Source organism: Dermacentor andersoni, chromosome 7 (genome assembly GCF_023375885.2).
Source record: "Dermacentor andersoni chromosome 7, qqDerAnde1_hic_scaffold, whole genome shotgun sequence".
Lineage (NCBI taxonomy): Eukaryota > Metazoa > Arthropoda > Arachnida > Ixodida > Ixodidae > Dermacentor > Dermacentor andersoni.
In genome coordinates, this window is record NC_092820.1 from 158455338 (window position 1) to 158473574 (window position 18237).

General features: G+C 45.0%; 2 protein-coding genes across 2 annotated transcripts in view; one reads left to right on the forward strand and one right to left on the reverse strand.

Moving 5' to 3' along the window:
• Positions 1-8807, forward strand: part of Ctf4 (Chromosome transmission fidelity 4) — a 36685-nt gene extending 27878 nt beyond the window's left edge. The window contains exons 20-24 of the mRNA XM_050180622.3: positions 1808-1989; positions 3114-3238; positions 4553-4629; positions 6882-7139; positions 8720-8807. Coding sequence (XP_050036579.1) covers positions 1808-1989; positions 3114-3238; positions 4553-4629; positions 6882-7139; positions 8720-8794 — 717 coding nt within the window. The 3' untranslated portion in view covers positions 8795-8807. The remainder of the gene's footprint in view (positions 1-1807; positions 1990-3113; positions 3239-4552; positions 4630-6881; positions 7140-8719) is intronic.
• Positions 7427-17728, reverse strand: LOC126533455 (endoplasmic reticulum lectin 1). Its single transcript, XM_050180623.3, has 12 exons — positions 17405-17728; positions 17272-17349; positions 17129-17215; positions 16983-17060; positions 16811-16868; positions 16716-16744; positions 16364-16593; positions 14560-14752; positions 12625-12791; positions 9667-9744; positions 8944-9022; positions 7427-8879 (listed from the first exon to the last, which is right to left on the reverse strand). The coding sequence occupies exons 1-12, from the start codon at positions 17543-17545 to the stop codon at positions 8817-8819; spliced, it is 1281 nt and encodes a 426-aa protein (XP_050036580.1). The 5' UTR covers positions 17546-17728; the 3' UTR covers positions 7427-8816.
• Positions 17729-18237: the final 509 nt, after the last annotated feature.

Sequence of the window (18237 nt, forward strand, 5' to 3'; positions counted from 1 at the left end):
TTGTAATTATATGACTATAAACCCAACTTTCTGTCGCATTTTCAGGCTTGAAAAAGCGTTTCATAGTATTAGGTTCACAACTATGCCCTGAACATATGTAGGTGCAGGTAGTTTCGCGTATCTCCACAGCAGCTTGCTCGTTACATGTGCCAGACATCCTCTTTTGGGCCCGAAGCTGCCGTGTCATTATGCACCTTTAGTTTGGGATGTAATATCTTCACTTACTGCAGCAGCTCAGTGGCATTGGTGTTTTGCTGCTCAGCATGAAATTGTGGATTCTGTTCTTGGCCCCAGCATCTGCATCCCTATGGGGCACAGAAACACTTGTGGACCATTCTTTGAGCCTGCATTAAACGACCCCAGAAGTTCGTAATTAATCTGGAGCCCTACAATACTGCACCTCCCTTAGTCTCTGTTATTTTGGGATGTTAAAGGCCAATTGCAAGGAAACTTTCAGCCGTGTAAAAAAAAAGCCCTAGTTCTATAGATTGTAAATACTGTATAGAGCAGTCTAAGCATAAAATTATGTGTTTTAAGTACGAGTGGATATTGCACAAGAAACCAGAAAAAAGTAATTTTTAATATAGAAATTGAAAAAAAGAAACACAAAATGATACCATTGTTGTTCGCTGGAAATTATCGGAACCTAGAATGTTGTGAAACAGTGCAACTCTTTGGCATGACTTCAGAGATTAGGGGGTGTCTGCGGCGCGCTCGAGGCGACGTGCCCAGATATGCGTCGCGTTCGCTGACCACCATGTGCACGTGTCTAGGTACTAGTTAAAGACTGCTTATAAGAAAGTTAAACACTTACCAGCCCTGCAGCTTGGCCAAGAATGCTTCAATAGTACAGTCGACTTCTGGTTATTTGACACTAACGTGACCGATGAAATTGATTGAATTATCCAACGGGTCGAATTGAACAAGATGCAGAAAAAAAAAAAACTTCGAAACACAGTCGATTAATTTTGCAGTCTTTCGCCCTATTCTAACACACCCCCAAATCAAACGTGCGCTCACTTTCTATGCGTCCAAAGCAGAAAACTAACGTAGGAATGAGATTAAAGCTCCTAAACGAAGTAGAAAGCTAATGCGAAACCTGATTTTCTGGCAAGAAAAATCGTTGCACAATGGCAGCCTGTATTCTAAAGTGAGCTTTGCCAACTCCGCCGCAATACATTCGTGTTATGCAGTAAAGCATACGACCGTTGCGAAGGCACTTTTGGTTTGGTGTCCAATTGCACTGCACAGGCAATTTCGGGCATAATTTTCTTTAAAAAGAAGGGGGGCACACGTTAGAATTGGGTAAATACCACAATCAGACATTGTGAGCTATAGTTATTGCTTGAAGATGTTCCTAGGGTGGGTTGAAGTAGGCGTTTTCAACGAGACGATGTGTGTTTCTGCATTCACCGTCCACTAAGCTCTGCCAAGGCAGGCGTTACCACCAAAGGGGTCGCTACAGAGGTCAGGAGCATTCGTGCCGACTGTTCAAGTTCGAATTATCCAACGAAGGACAATTTTGCGATCGAAACAACCAAAAAATTGAATTAATGGCAGTGTACTGTATATACTACTCATTTATAACCAATTTCACCAAAGTGAAATTGTGTAATAGTTTGTCTTTAAGCGCCATCAGCTGGGTCAATCAATCAGTCCTAGGTTCGCCTTTAAGCCCAATAAGTTGGCTAATCAATCAGTTTTAATATCTTTATTTTCTGGGCAATCAAACTTCCATTCTTGCCTTTATCTATGCAAATACAGCATTGTGATTTTTTATCCACAATGCCTCTCTGACTGCATGCAGCTGGCAGCCAAGGGGGAGCGAGAGGTGCGTGCGCTGGACGTGGCGCGTCTCATGGATTCTGAGCGACTGATCCAGGGGGCAGTGGAGTATGCCTCCAAGAGCCGACGGCTGGTGCTGGCGCAGCGTGTCGAGCGTCTTCTGCTCGAACAAGAACTTCAGTCTGAAACTGCTCCTGCTGCTCGGTAAGTCTGGAGGCAGCCTTCACTGTGTGGGCATTGCCCAAGAACAACTAGTGCATAGGTGTGTTCTCCTAGCGGCAGCTCATCTAACATGGGAATGATCACTAGGCTCAATTTTGTGATCAGACCGCAACCATAAATATCAGCCTGTTGTGCTCGAATTATTGAACCCTTCCGTGCCGTGGACAAGCTGCATTCACCCACATGTTTCTGGTAAAAAGGAATGGTTAATGAAGAGCTTCGCTCATCGATGACACTCTTTACTTTCATGCAATTTTCACTTTCTCGTTGGCGATGCATTTTATTTATTTTATTTTCTTGCATAGTATTAATGTTAACTTTTGCAATGAATCGGCTTAAATTTTTTTTAATACATACTTCAAAGATTGTCTACACTGTTTTTCATGAAGAATTCTGCGGTAAAGAATTTGGTAATTTTTGGCCAGATTTTAGGATAATAGGGTGCAACCTGGTGGCAAGCGACAAAGTTGATCAAATAGTGGAGCTTGTCTTGCTTGTTTTGTTTGCACATTGCGGCTTAATTTCTTTTTTTCATTGTCAAAGTGTCAAGCGCTTCTTTGGCTAACAAAAAAAAAAAAGCAGCAGAGATGAGTAAGTGTGTACTCATGTGATCTGGCTGTGCTCTTCCTTGACACCACTGTGCCTGAGCTTTGTAGTGCACAATTAGACCTGTTGCTGTCGAAGTTGATTTACATTTAAATCAACAAGTTACTTGCTGCATTAGCTTGGTAACTGTGACCTTTTATTTCTGAGCACAAAGTTGCAGGTTCAATTTGCAGCTGTGCTGGCTGCATAACAATGGAGAAATGCTTCTGTACATACAAAGCTTTTGGTGCACATTTAGGATTCACAGCTGGTCAAAATTAGTACAGAGTACCACCACTAAGTGTCTCTTGTAACGCCTCATATTGCTTTGGAAGTTTTTTATGTATAGTGCTATTCGAGACTATGGCTGCAGGTTCAAATTGAAATTATCCAAAAATTAATGGCATTTGACTTATTGTCCTTTTGTTGCGTAAGAGGTTTCAGGCTTGCTATCGACATATGAAAAATTAAAGCTGCAATGAATACAACTCATGTTTGGCAACATATCTTGGCAAAACCAGGCAGGACTTTCAAGCTGTTCCACCTACACGCAAGCGTGACCCTGACCAAGCTGACGAAGTGGTGCTGAAGCCCAAGCCACTGCAGCTCTCCAGGAAGAGGCCAGCTGATGTCACATGCAAGGAAGGTGGGTCACCTCTTACTTCAACCTGATGATGCGATTTTGAAGAGTGTGATTTCAACCTGATGGTGCTATTTTAAAGATTGTGATGTACATGTCTTACTTCCGATGAAAGGTAGGCATGTCGAGCAAGCATTTTCTGTCGCCAGCTATTATTAGGTCGTTGATTCTGCAGCAGAATAGTGGATTCGAACAAAAACATTGTACCCAAACAGGAGAACATGATGCTGGCTTGCAATTGAAGATTTTGTGCATGCCAATACATGTACTATAGGGAGGAGAGGGAAATGACACTGCAGAAAAACCAGTCTAGGGAGACTCGCTCAATTTCTGCACGGCAGCAAATGGGCCTTGAAAATGTGAAAAAGCATTGTAATGCCAACTCTCTATAATTTTTCATAATGTTCATGAATTTGGGCTTGTATTACGACTTTACAAGGCTATCAATGGTTGGTTTACATAGGCCTGGCTACGTCCACTGCAGCGCAAATGCCTCTCCCATACTTCTCCAACTACTCTGGTCATGTGCTAATTGTGGCCATGTTGTCCCTGCAAACTTCTTAATCTCATCCGCCCACCTAACCTAACTTTCTGCCGCCCCCTGCTATGCTTACCTTCTCTTGGAATCCAGTCCGTAACCATTAATGACCATCGGTTATCTTCCCTCCTCATTACATGCCCTGCCCATGCCCATTTTTTTTTTTATTTCAACTAAGATGTCATTAACTTGCATTTGTTCCCTCACCCAATCTGCTCTCTTCTTATCCCTTAATGTTACACCCATCATTCTTCTTTCCATAGCTCGTTGCGTCATCCTCAATTTAAGTAGAACCCTTTTCGTAAGCCTGCAGGTTTCTGCCCCGTAGTCGAGTACTGCTAAGACACAGCTATTATACGCTTTTCTCTTGAGGGATAATGGCAACCTACTGTTCATGATCACCAAAAAATCTAACTGGAGTCAAATCAGCGGACATCTACTGTGTTTCCTACAGTGCACATGAATGATAAGAAATGAAACACAAAAAGAGAGCAGAATTGCATGTTGCATGAAAAAATAAAAAAAGTACCTTTGGAACGAGAATTGAAATTTAGGAAATGGCAATGTGAGCAAGTTGGCGATGGTTCGCAAGTAGTTGAGAGCAAGGAAATGGTGAAGCGAAAACGTGAGAATGAGAGAGTGTGTATCTGAATCTTTCTGCTAGGGAAGTGCCTTTGATTCAACCGCTTACCAACGTAGGGGCTGGGATAGGATGCAGACGGGAGCGTCTTCTGCCTCGCATGCCAAGTTACAGAGTTGTGGCGCCTGCTCTTTCTTGTTAGTGTCGCTGCCCACTGACGAGCATTGCACCACACTAGAACTACCCGTGACCCGCGGCAACCCATTCAAGGTGACAAAGGTGAGGCTTTGTAAAATATAATACGCATGCATTTTTCATTAACATCGCCTGTGACATGTAGTGCTACGCTGCCTTGTAACGTGATTTATTTGAGGTGTACGTTGTTTGTAGATCTGAATGCAATGTCCAGTCAGGTGATTTAGAAACCTCCAGTTATTACATTTGCTAATTATATTAACTTAAGAATACACTCTGCAATTGCACAACTGAAGCTGCGCATTAGCGAGGCCTTGTTCTCTTAGTAGAGGCCCTGATATTAGCTCATCTCTCAAGATATCCACCCCAAATTTTGCTAGAATATCCCCTTCAGGTGTCATGGGCACAACTATGTGCACCAAGGTAGTGTGCCAAAAGCAAAAAAAAAGAAGCACTCATGAAAATAATTATATTTAAACTTGTGCATAGATCTTCACACTTTTCTGATCAGAGCTGCCCTGCAGATTTAAATACAAGAGTAAAATGTATACGTGAAAAATGTGCAATGTTAGCAAAACGAGTTGGAAGGTAGACGACTGGGTTCAAGAAAAATGCAAGGAAGCTGCTCAAACTAAATTGTTAATGTATGAAATTTGATTCAAGGGGAATTAATTTTGTCCTGCAGTGTACAAGGGAAGCTTCTCTGGGACAATTAACTGGGATGTCAGTGCATGTGTAGATGTGCGTCAGTTCGCAGCAATAAATTCTTGCACACATAGTGCGGTGTATTGAAGTGTCAGAATATCTACAGCGCAAGTGTGAAGCGTAGCTGCGTGGCACTGAAAGGCAGGCTAGACTAAAAAGAAAGCCCTCTTGCACTGTGGTAAACAGCACACTCTTAGCCATGGCTAAATTTTAGACATGCATGTTTATTAATGCCTTTTGCTTGCACTTAATACAACTCAGACTTAATCGGTCACTTAATACATGTGGTTCTCGCTAGCGTCACTAGACGAGGATGACTTTTTTCACTACAAAGGTTTCTTTCCGAAAAACCTAAGAGTTTCCCTTGTGACGGTGTGCTAAATTCAGGCACGTGGCTACTTTTCCTCCCACTGTTATCAAATTTGGTGTTCGACAGTGCGTTCACACCAGACTACATTGTCGCACTGCTAAGCAGTGGAACATGTGATAGCTTATTTTGCTCATAGTGAATCTGCAGCATTAAACTACGATTCCCAAAACACTTAAATAGTAACAGCTTTCAGAACGTTTGGTGTATGGTTTATGGAAAGAGAAAGAAAGCGAGCAAAATCTCAAAGAAGCCATCCCGGCTTTCCATTTGCACAGCGAGACATTGGTTCTCTCAAACACCCTGCAAAGGAACTAGACATGTTCCATGCCCAACCCAGTGGTTTCATGGCTTTGAAAGGGTGTTTGTCTTGGTATGGCCGCGAAATAACTGCTAGCAGCGAGCCTTGCATTTGAGCACAAGGCTGTTTCTGACAGTGGCAAGGAGACTGCCAAAGCCGAGTTATAAAAAAGTCGCAGTGCATGCCATCTATTTGCTGCATCAGGCCAACCCGAAAAATAATGCAGCAGCCACCTTGAAGAAAGGCAACATGTCCAAAATAGTCTATTGCATGAACAAAATTGGTTTGTTCACTGCGGGTCTGGGAGCAGCACTCCTGTGGTGTGCAGGCAATACCCAGGGCAGCTTTTCAAAATATTTCGTGCATTCTTTTTATTTGAGGGAGAAAAAAAAAAGAAAAGCTGCACGAGCGAGAGCACACCACAAGCAATGGGAATTTGTGTTTTCGAATGCGTTCCAAAACCTCGCATTGGCATATCTGCTGTAAATATAATTAGAAAGTAAATCACTGCAAACTAAGAACACAAAAAATTCTGTAGGTTTCATCCGCATGGAAGGCTTCTCTATTTTAAAACTTAGTGTGATAGCTGGGCCACTCTGATAGTAGTGTGATGCACTTATGCACTACCGTTCACCTAGGGCAGAGGTTTTCACAAGAACATTGCAGTTTCAACTGTAGATGCGATTTAGTGCTCGTCATAGCTAATGTGGAAAGCCACTGCTACGCTAGCATGGTGCTTGCCTTTATACCTCTTGCATATTTACTCAGCCATGTTTGGGCACACTGCTTGGAGCAGTCGCAGTGAAGAAACTTGAAAATTCCCATCAGTGATACTTTCACACTGCGTAGTTACTGTGATTAGGAACTGGAGTGACAGTGTAAATGTTCAGCGTCAAGTGCACCTTCCTACACCGTATTGTGCAAGTATAAAGTAATCGCTGGAATGTTTTGTTGGCCCTCCAGTCGCAGGAGAGCCCAGTGGGGGACGATGCCGCCAATGGTGGCAAGCCTCGAGGAGACACGGTGGCTAGCAGTCGGCAGCTGACACTGCAGTTTGGAGCCCGCAGCGAGGCTGCCCCTGCCGCCACCAAGTCCGGCGTGCAGCTGTACATGGAATCAATTAGAGCCACACTGCTTGAGGAAGAGCCGGGCCTTGCAGAGGACCAGCTTGTCAGCCGGACAGTGGCGAGATTCAGGGCTCTGTCCCCAGAGGAACGGGCGGTGAGCTTGGATTTGGTTACTCGCGCCCAGAAGTCCGGCGTGCACCAAAGCTGCGGCAATATTCTGCCTGACTGGAACACGGCCACGATTGCTGCTAGGATGTCCCGATACCATACCTCTGCATGGCGGTGTACGCTGCTGAGTTGTAGAGCACTAAAGCAGCACTGCTGGAGAAGGAGGGAACTGCTGTTAAGATCAGTTTACACCATATGATTTTTTAGGCACTTACCACTATGAGTTACAAACCCCATCTTTTGTTAGCCTTAACCATGTAAATCCAGAGAAAGTGTAGGGGAAAAATTTAATTCAAATGTAGAAACACAGTAGTAAATAAAAGGGAAATGAAAGCAAACGAAAAGACAACTTGCTGCAGGTGGAAGCTCAACCCAAACCTGCATTACGCCTTGCATGCTTTACCATTCCAGCTTGCGCGACAGCCATCCTCTTTCTTTGTTAGCTATGCATGTGTACAAGGTTAACCCTAGAAGTGTTAAGTTATTTTCTCTCTCATGGCGTTTGCGCATGCGTTCATATGTGGGTCACACCACAGAAGCAGTGAACTCGCACAACCTCTGTAGTTGTGCCAAAGTTGCTTTCTGCTTCACAAATGAGTGCTACCTTCCATTTAAGTAATGCTAAACTTGTCGGAAGTGTTTTTGTTGCTAGATGCGCATTACGGCCCTTTCCAACACTGCAGACCATGCGAACGGTATGGCACCCCTACTTCTTTGGCTAGAAACCTTGGCTGCATGTACAAGGTTGGCCTCCCTAATTTGCAGCTTCATTAAGGAGAGGTCAGTGTACAGTATCGTCATACTGCACGGATATTGTAATGTGTATGATTGCTTGTAATCTTGTTGCATCTGTTCCCATGTAAGTAAAAGCAAACAGCAGTGCACTACTGCACGGTAAAATAGAAAATGTGAAGCTTTGATTTAGCTCTCATGACATGTTATACAATAGTAATCACTTTGCCAGCAATGTGAAGGATGTTTTGGCCATCATATTCTCAGAACGCTTTACCTGTCCCATTGGAGCAAAACATGCTATGGCTTCAGCCAAAAAACAAAGTATTTCACTTGTGCAAGAGCCTCATTTCAGTGAAAGATTAAGGCTTGTTGTATCAGCCAAAATTAACTGCACTGGCCCAAGCTTCCATTGCAGCAACATATAAGAAATGTTACCTGTGATTACAGCAGTGGCTAGTATGCTTTCCTGTAGCCCAGTGAAGTATTGCCACAATCACATTTTCGGAAAGTATCGGTACATCATGCTTTTAATGCACACCTCTAGTTGTATTGTCACAACTTGTGAACTGACTTAAGGCAAAAAAAGGATAACTGCAGTATGAAACTTATTTTCCTACGCGTTAAATTTCTGTGCAGAAAATGCCGCTTGTCAACAATATCTGAGCCAGTGATCACGTGCAATTTTGTCACCATCTTCGAGGCTGCGTTCACCTCTTCGCAACAAAACGGCAGTTGCATGTGACGCTGTGGAAGGAGCCACATGGCGCATGAACTATGATTTCAAGAAGAATGTGTGGATTTTGGTGCAAGTTGTCGCGATGGCATGTGCAGGAGTGGAACAGCCGGGCCAAGCAGCGGTCACAGAGTCCCGTGCGTGCTGCCAAAAGACTTCGACCCGCCGTATGAACGCACTGTCGTTGGCCCAGGGTCAGCTGGGCAGTCCGTACTCGTCCACCTTCTCCAGGAGGCTGCAGACTATGGCCGACTCTACCTGCAAGCAGCAATTAAAAAGCGGCCATTGCGGTCACGTGGTGCGTGTGTGATCCAAGGCTCACCCCGAGAATGTACTCGCAGGTGCGCGGCTCCAGCAAGTACAGGGACACACTGTCGAGGTTGCCCTTCGCCTGGCGGCACCTGCAGTTGGACAGGGGAACCATCACAGGAGCCTAGGCATTTACTCCCCTAAGCTAAAGTGAATTTTGCGATAAAGCCAGTTGTGTTCACCGCCTACGAATGTAACTTGAAACTAAGGAGTGCAGTCCAAAGATGGCACTGGAAACCTTCCAGTACACTCGTCAATTTAGGTTAGTGCATCTCAATTACGAATCTGTGGTCTGTGCACAGTCGAAAGACCACTTGCTGTACTGACTGCACAGTTTTCTCCTGTATGTGCACCATGCTGAATTTGCTAAACAAATTTTCTTTGTGATGACAAAACAAAAGTCCTGTCTCATTGGTCTCGTTGCAACCATTAACACTGTAGCGTTAAGTCCACGAGCTTTCTTGCATTCCACCCCCATCAAAATTCAGCTGCTCCGACATAGCCACTGGATCACACTGTTGTGTTGGCAGATTGACATGGCGCAATTTGATGGCTAGCACTCAGTGCAGTCCTCACCAGTACGTTTGATCTTGCAAGGTAGGTGCTGCTTTAAAGAAAGTATCCCTAGATTTGTGATGTAGTATGTCGCACTAATTACAACTAGATCATGTTGAGGTCTGGCTGTAGTAAATCAATGAGAGGATCACACTGCACTACAACCAGTAGCAGCACTTACTTCAAGAGGACTTCCACTGTGCGAGGCTTGCCCGTGAGGTCGCAGGTGTCCCCGGATCCATAAAAGTGCGTTAGGTACCTGCACCAAAACAGCAAGTGGTGCTCAGCATGCCTCACGTCTTATCCACCCGAGGCACAAGTGTTGTTCGGTACAACTGACACCTCTATTTAAAAGCCTTTTACAATGTAAAAACCTTCCGACTCTGGATTCCAAAGGAAGTTTGGTGGGGTTCAGGCAGTAGAAGAACTTCCATGCTTTTTAGATAACCTGTGAAATACGACCCTATCTAGTCAAGTAAAACTTCGCAAAGTGAGATGCAGAATTGACGGGGATGGGCACCCTTTTATGGATGTTTTGATACGTTGTACACAGCGTGCCAAATATCAAGCTGTCTGTAAAAGAGTTCTCGCACATTTGGCTGGCTTATTTAGAGTGCTTGGAGCGCAATTAAGAATTCTGGTTGTGCAGCTGCTGGGACATGTGCTTTTCCAGCGTCTGCTGCAGGCCATGGGTGTCCGCCATGTTTGATTACAACAGAAACAGTGAGAACTGTTCTGCTTTCGGCAAGTGGGTAAATGCTAGTCTCAGGCACAGGTCTTGAGTGGGCTCCACACTGTCGAAATGAGGTTTGGAGCACAACAGAAACTGGTTAAATGTATCATTAATATGCCTGCTATGTTGTGCTTCAAATCACTTTTTTTTTTCCCATGTCAGTGAAATTATGAGCTTGGGCAAATGTTGCTAAAGAAGTTTATTTTAAGCATGAAACTACAAACAGCAATGCACTGTGCAGTTGAGCAAGACTAAATAGCTTCATTTGTTTTGTGTAGGTACTTCACATAGCAGCTCAGAATAAAAGACGACACGACGATGAGGGAACGCTTGTCGCTGTGTCGTCTTTTCACCGTGTGTTCGTCCCTTTTAGCGCTACCATCAGTTTTTAAAGAATGCATCACCAATTAGCACAGCACCAAGTTTTATTGAAGGTTACTGCGACTTGCTGAGAACAACAGTGGCTCGTCGCAGGCGCCAAAATTGGAAGTAGTGATGTCTACGTTATCCAATATCAAATTTGAACTTTGCACCATGGTGACTTTCAGGAGGGGGAGCGTTGTGGGCATACCCCGCTCCACCGTAGCCTTCGTGGTGCAAAGCATTGAAGGAGTGGAAGCACCGTGAAGCGAGTGTTTGATTGCCAAGAACTCTGCTTTGGCTGAAGGCATTGAAGTACTTTCTGAAGTAGCCTGTTTAACTTCAAATGAATTTCCTTAGGCCCCCTTTAAGCAGAAGGTTCAATCGACCCCAGCTCAGTGTATGTCCTTGTCACCACTCCACAGAACAAATTATGTGCACCATGACTGAATGGGATACTGCATAGCAAGATATCACTGGAGTAAGGATTGGGGAACAGAATTTACTAGTAGATGACAGACATGAAGAAAAAATGTCACAGCTTAAAGAGTCTACTAATTTGTCCATAGCCGGTTCATGCAATAACCCATCAAGACCATGCACATCTCTATTGCATGGGAGAAAAAAGAACTTACAATAGACTAATGAAGACCTTAGCAGAACAATGCTTAGCTAATGATTACATTAGGAGGAGGGGTTGGTAAAAATGATAGGTCCTTTGATAAGCACTTCTTTTCATGAGCGATACAGCCACATCTATGGACAAGCAATTAAATAAATCTGACAGCTGACAATGATTGTGCATTTCCTTGATCAAAGTTAGCCTGACATATATGGTCTCCTTTATCTGGCTTTCTGCTCGCCACATTTGTGCCCATTCGACAAGAGATGCAACAAAATGCAAAATATCGTACATTCCTGGCTCAACATATTAGGGCGAGAGTGAGTAAATAAGGGCAAGGGCACCCTCACATGTTAGGTTTTGCACTAGGTGACTCAAAGTCCAGGCATACAAAGGAGCTCGGGTTTTCAGGTACAAAATTTTTAACTCCCTAGTATATATATACAGGGTCATGAATATTTCGCTGCGCGAGTTCAAAAAAAGATTTTTGCACTCACCGCTGCACTGTTGCTCAAATTATGCAGAACAATCATTTTTTGTTGTCTTCTTCGTTTAGTATAACACTTGGCACAATTAGTCGCCTGTCTTTTAAGGCAAAAATGAGAAACTGCTTTCGCATATGGAAAAAATGGCATCTGAAAAGCCCGCCTTGGCACAAACGTGTGTCACCGCGTAAACTGCCGATTTCAAGATGCCGTTTCGTCTGCGAAGCAGCTCCTTCCTGCTGCTGATGGCAGACGGCGACACAAGTCTGTGCCAGGGCCGGCTTTTCAGGTGCCATTTCTCCCATAGGTGAAAACAGTTTCTCATTTTTGTCTTAAAGAACAGGCGACTAATCGTGCCAGGTGTTATACTGAACGAAGCAGACAACAAGATGTGATCGTTCTGCAAAATTTGTGCAAGAACAGTGCAGCGGTGAGTGCAAAATATTTTTTTGAACACACGCAACCAAATATTCAGGACCCTGTACTTCAATAGCATGCATTAAAACTTGTGGGTGGGTTCAACTTTTCCTCATTTGAGCATTGCAGACCTTTTGATATGTATGGTATTGAAAACATTATTTATGGTAACTGTACGATGGGTTGATTTCTTGCTGTCGATTACCTCCAAAATTGAACATCTGCAATGCTCTCTCTTCTTAATGAAGAGTACATTAATGCACAGAACTCGTGTGATTGTGTAAGGGGGGAGAGTACACTCAAAGATTATACAATAATTAGAATACATATGTGAATATGTTGTACTTCATTCCACTATAGTTAATAACAGAGATGAGTCACATTTCTGAACAAGGTAATTGTAAATTTAATCAGTTGATATTTAGCTGTAGCAGCAATGAAAAGATGCCATGAACGCAGTGCTTGAAACAGCCACTGCTTTACAGCAACAAGTCTTAATGGGCCAACAGCCAGCTATCTCACCTGGGCGTGCGGCCAGGCTTGCGCTCAGGATGCTGGTCCAGCCAGGTCAGGTGTGCCTGGTGGTCCCAAATGCCCAGCAGGATGCTAGTTCGTTCCTTGCCTTTCTCCTCATGGAACTGGCTCACACGCTGGCCATAGCAGAACTCGTACTTCCACCAGCCTGCACCCTGCACTCATCGCAGAACACTTTCCTTCAGCATGACAGCTGCCTCTGCAACACTTCAGGATTTGGGACTTGTGATATAGGGCTCACTTCTGGGAAAATACGGGGAAGGCGGGAGATGGAAATTCAAGACGATGAGCAAACAGAGAACAAGGTGAAAGCAGGAGCCAATGTTTCGACAAGTGGACTTCTGGCCTTGAAGAAGACAAGCCCACTTGTCGAAATGTTGGCTCCTCCTTTCACTTCGTTCTCATTTTGCTCAAGGCTCACTTCTGCAGATACTACATGTGCATATTAAGTGTGTTCAAATTCATGCGTTGGTATGCTGACACAGCCGTATACAGCTGAAGCAGGGCAAACATGAGAAAGCGCCTCTAATGGCCTCACTGATGAAGCCACTGCGTGCCGCCTGGCTTATTAAAGTGTGGCACTCCCTATCTGTGAGGCCGGTAATTTCCTGTACAGTACTTGAGAGGACTGGCGTCATGCAAGCTTGTGCAGCCAAGTAAATCGAATGTACCATGTTTTATGAGGTGCAACCAGCAGAACTAGCTGGCAAAATAAATGTTTACTTTTCAGCATGGTGGTCACTGCGTCTGATGGCATTATTTCTTATTTCTTCCCTGAATATAGTATGTACCCTTACACTTTGCAAGATTTTCAAACTGCAAAACTAGTGTAATTAAGAGCACGTGAAAATAAGGAGTTTTACAATATTACACTGGTAGCACTGTCGTGAGCATCCGAGCCAAGTAATTGTTCCTGTACATAAAACAGTCCTCTGAGTGTCAACTGTAAATTCTTGTTCTGGGTAGACAGAGCAAATGAGATTGGTCTTAAAGAATTATTTGAATCACGCAGAAGCCATCGATACACTGTTTATGAAATTTGAAGTAACCTTATTTTGCGAATTTTTTACAAAAATTTAGTAAAGGTAACGTAAATAAAATTAGAACTAGAATGATAAACAATGCCGGACCTCATATGGAAAAAAAAATGCACATAAAGTTGCACATATCTACAGGCTTTGAGCATCATAACTTGTACATTAATGATTCTGAAAATTGTTTTTGGTCTAAGACTTAACTCCCCCAAATTCCATCACTTCTGCTCACTCTTACAGACATCACACGCAATGGCTACTGAGTGGATTCCTTTAATGTCACAATTAATCAGTGCCCACCAACATAGAGAAATCAAAACAAGCAAAGAAATCTTTGCTGATGAGGCGCTGAATGATACTGCGGAATTTAAGAAGAGTGGTACCACATCAGGTTGCCTAATGCACTCTTGAGGTCATGCTTCGAGATCGTGTGGTGAACGCACAAACTGTGATCGAAGCATGGTTGACCAGTGTTCCAAGCAGATGCGTTATGCGAGTGCAGTAGGAATGACAAAGAGATGGTGAAGGCTGCGAGGGTGTGGCAGTATCATCTAATTACCAATAACTCTATCTGTTAGGAGTTTTTAGAGTTGCAGAATGGGTGCCAAGAGAAGCGAATTGCAATCCGGGATATTTGTGTGAAAAGGGCCCCACAATAAGATGGCCGCGCAATGATGAAAAAAAAAAATTATTACTGCGCACAGCTAGTTGTCAGGAACACCAACCACCAAATCATGCATACTTTGGGCTATGTTAATAATCAGATAATGATAATTGCAAGGCTTATTCTTGTACTTGTGCATTTTGCCACTAGCCAGAGATTCGTTTTCCGAATCATCACAAAGTGGTAAGCAAGCCGTGTGTTGTAGGAGCAGAGTGAACACCTCACCCCTGTCAGGCAGTGGCTGCCTGCGAGGAAGTCCTTCACCAGCTGGGACAACTTGTCAGCTGATGGAGGTGGCTGCGGCGCCAGTGGCTCAGGAGGAAGTAGCTGCACCTGCTCTGTCCCGAGGCCCTTGGGCCGTCGGGGGGCGCCATCTTGGGCCACACACTGGATTGGGTTCTCTGGCGACGTTTCCGGACTGCACAAGGTGGCAGAAGAAAAAGAACGCCTTAGCCACTGGACCACTGCAGCGGGCAGCGTAGCTGGGGGCAATACAGACCACGCATGTTGCAGTGGAAAAGACATGAAAACATGTAAAGAAACGACCGGACAGGAAGAAACGACGGACCATGCATGTGTGGTCATGAAAAATAGCCTTACAATTTCTGTTATAATTGGCCAGTTTTGTTTCGTTCTTTTCCATGTGCTACTTTTTGTTAGTGTGCACAATGCATTTCTTTTAGAATTTGTATTGTAACTTGCACCCACTTTAGTCATTTTTTTAAAAACACACTGCAAGTTCTCTTAACCTTTGCAGCACAATGAGTGCTGACCCAAATGTCAAGCTCTAAATAGCATTACATTTCTGTGCACAGCCACTGCACTTGCCTGATGCCTTGCAAAGGGACACAATGTTGCAGCTTGACGTGTCACCAATCACTAGGTTTGCAGCCCACAATGCAATAAGGGCGATTCATAGTTCTCGCAACAAGAAACCTCAACAGCAGCAATGATCCTGCAGCTCACATCAATACGGAGCATGTTGCAACACAAGGAGACACTTCCTGCAGCTGGAAGTGCTTGAGTGTAGTGAACAATTTTTGTTGTGTACTCGCTCTGTGTTTCTTTATATGTATAAACAAATTAACCAACATTGCAACTATTAAGGACAACATTCATGCACTATAAAGTTGGAAAAATGGTCGATGACGCAACCTGGGTATCCAATCGTATAGCTTGCCCAACTGATGTCACCTGTGCTAAGTAGATTGTAACAGGGCGGCTGAAAACTCAGGGGAGTGGCGCTGCTGCGATTAGTAGTGATGCACATTTTTAAAACCTTATAATAAAGTTGCATGCTTCAATTAATGATCAGATAGACCTCCTCTAATGACTCGGTACGTTTCTACGAAATCGTCGAAATCGTTTGCACGATGCATTCTTGCATGATGAAATGCTACGGGGTTGTACTCTCAATGGATACTTTTTGTGCTGTGTAGTGTCCTGTGCAATGACTCTAGGCAGTACACAGCCCCTAGGCAGTGTCACTGATTACCACCAAGCAGCACGCAAACATGCAATATTATTACTATGTCCAGTCTATATTGAGAAGTCCATGATGGCTTGCCCATGGCACTGCATGCTCAAAACCGAGCTGCTGGGTGATGACGCACACACATAACAAATGATGGTGCCTATGTACAGTGTGAAATAAACTAAGCCACAACCAGCTGTTGTGCCAGAAAAAAAGGAAGTCATAAAAGACCTGTCTGTCACCTTCCCTCTTCTGTCTTTCTGAACGTTCCAATTCCCACTAAGCTGTTGTGGCTAACAATGCTAAAACAAAGAATGCTGCTGAACCCAACAAATTGACAAGGCGTCTTCGTACAAGTCTCTTGGCTGAAATTTCGGTTTCAGCACCATAGCTCGTTCTAGCATTGCACTTCAAGCCTCCACTTTCCTGTGAACTGCTCTCTTGTTTTTGGCAAGGCTGATGACGCACCTGGTTGCGGCTCCAAAACCCAACACCTTGTCAAATCACATTAAAAAAAAAAGAAAAGATGCGCGCTCTGTGGCTGGCTCGACGCACCTGTAGTCTGGGTGAGCGCAGAGGTAAGGGGTAAACACCACGGCCTGGTATTCGCACGTAGAGAGCTCTTCGATGCTCAGCACCTCGTTGCGGGCCTCTGGGTTGCAGACGTACAGCACACGGGTTGCGCGCTGCGCGCCCTCTCCCAGCTCGCACGCCGTGCCTCCGGTCATGTTGACCGCAAAGTACGGAAGCTCCAGGCCCGCTTCCAGCCGAATGCGGGGCGGCCGCTGCACAGGGATGGACGCTGCTGAGCTGTGCAATTGGCTACACGTCCGTACAGTGCAGGCACCAGCCTGCGCCGTGCCTTTCCCAAACATGTAAGGGGACTCCCCCGTTTTCAGTTACCTACCCGGCTTTTCTCCGATAAGTAGCTCGCATCTGAAATCAACGGAGCACAGGTATAAGCACAGTGTCGTCGCTTGTTGTAGTCACAACTGCAATTACCATCAACTTCCAGCTTCTTGGCGTCGTACTTGCCCAGGTAGTACTGTTGCAGGACTACCTGGAACAAAAACGTCCACGTGGAATAAGAAACGCGCAGCGTCATAGCTCACAAACTGTTGCAAGGATGCTGCCAACATATCTTTACTAAACTGCAAGCAGGGCTTTTATGGACCTTGTTATCGATGCTTTCCTCGTGGTATTGCCGAACGCTCTTGCCATGGCACAGCTCGTAGGTCCAGTACTGCTCCAGCTAAAAGAGAAAACCGGAAGCACTGCAGCCGTCACTGCGCGGTAAAACACTTCAATCGTCTCGCTTACACGGTAGGAACAGAAGAGCCGGGAGAAGAGCGGCTTCAGCAGCTCCAGCGGCGTTGGCCCCGTGTACGGGGAAGCAGCGTCGGCGTCCTGCGCCACATAGAACCACGTTAGTACGGTAGCTCTCGACGATGAGCCGTGAGCACCTCTCGTGATAGTGGGTTGGCGGGCAACAGGCACTGGTAGCGCTCCTTTTCGGCAGACACCATCCACAGCGTTTCCAGCTGCGACAGGGACCATGGGGAAACATCAGCCAGCCACTGAATCTCTTCGTCTTACCTCGGCGGGCGCCAGCTTTTTGTCAGGCGAGGAACCCGGCCAGTTTATGCTGAACAGGACCGAGTCGTCGGCGAGGTTACCACGAGCCGAGCGCAGCAGCAAGGCCAAGGTTGCTCCATAGAGGAGCTTAAGTATTGTCATGTTTCCCTAAAGTGAAAGCAAAGTTTTTCGGTGCATAGAGTACAGCCTGCGAACACGAACCGGCTGCCACTTTTCATATTACACGTAACATATCTTCGCCGCCTCAGCTGCTGTTACGTTACTCCAGCTGAGGCTGAGCTGAGCGGCGCTCACGACATCTCCTGGCGGTTTAGTAGTTTCTGGTTTCGTACACGGTGGCCTCCAAGATCTGCAAAAGAAAAAAATGTAGTGGCGCTGCCGATAGTAGCGATGCACAATGTTCAACGGTTCTTTCTCCGCGGGGAACAGTCCTTCCTATACATCAAGCTGTTTATACGAATACGACAAAAACTGGTCGAGTCAGCTTGTCTGGATAAGATTTGCTTGTCGTGTTCATGTAAACGCAAGCGGACGGCCTGCGCGAGCGTCGTGATGCACCAGTTGCAGGTGGTCCGTGCTCGACTCGACCCGTTCTTGAATTTGTGTAAAAGTAGCCGGCTAGTTTTTTCATACTACGCACGAGGAAAGATAGCACGATGCTGCCGTACTTCAATCTATACCAAGGAGGATCCTCCTCGATTCATGCCATGCCAACATGGAGGAAGAAAAAAACCATGCATAACAACGGTGCTGAAACATGCCGGCTACGACGTTTTCATAGAGCTTGCGATCTGTTGCGATCGCTTTCAGCATTCAGCCATCTCTTTCTTTAT

Coding starts and splice junctions, on each gene's coding strand:
- LOC126533455 (XM_050180623.3), bottom strand. CDS start 17,545: ATGACAATACTTAAGCTCCTCTATGGAGCAACCTTGGCCTTGCTGCTG. Junction 16,745..16,810: donor CAAGAAGCTGGAAGTTGATG/GTAATTGCAGTT, acceptor CGTTGATTTCAG/ATGCGAGCTACTTATCGGAG. Junction 14,753..16,363: donor TGCGCTCACCCAGACTACAG/GTGCGTCGAGCC, acceptor CACCTTGTGCAG/TCCGGAAACGTCGCCAGAGA.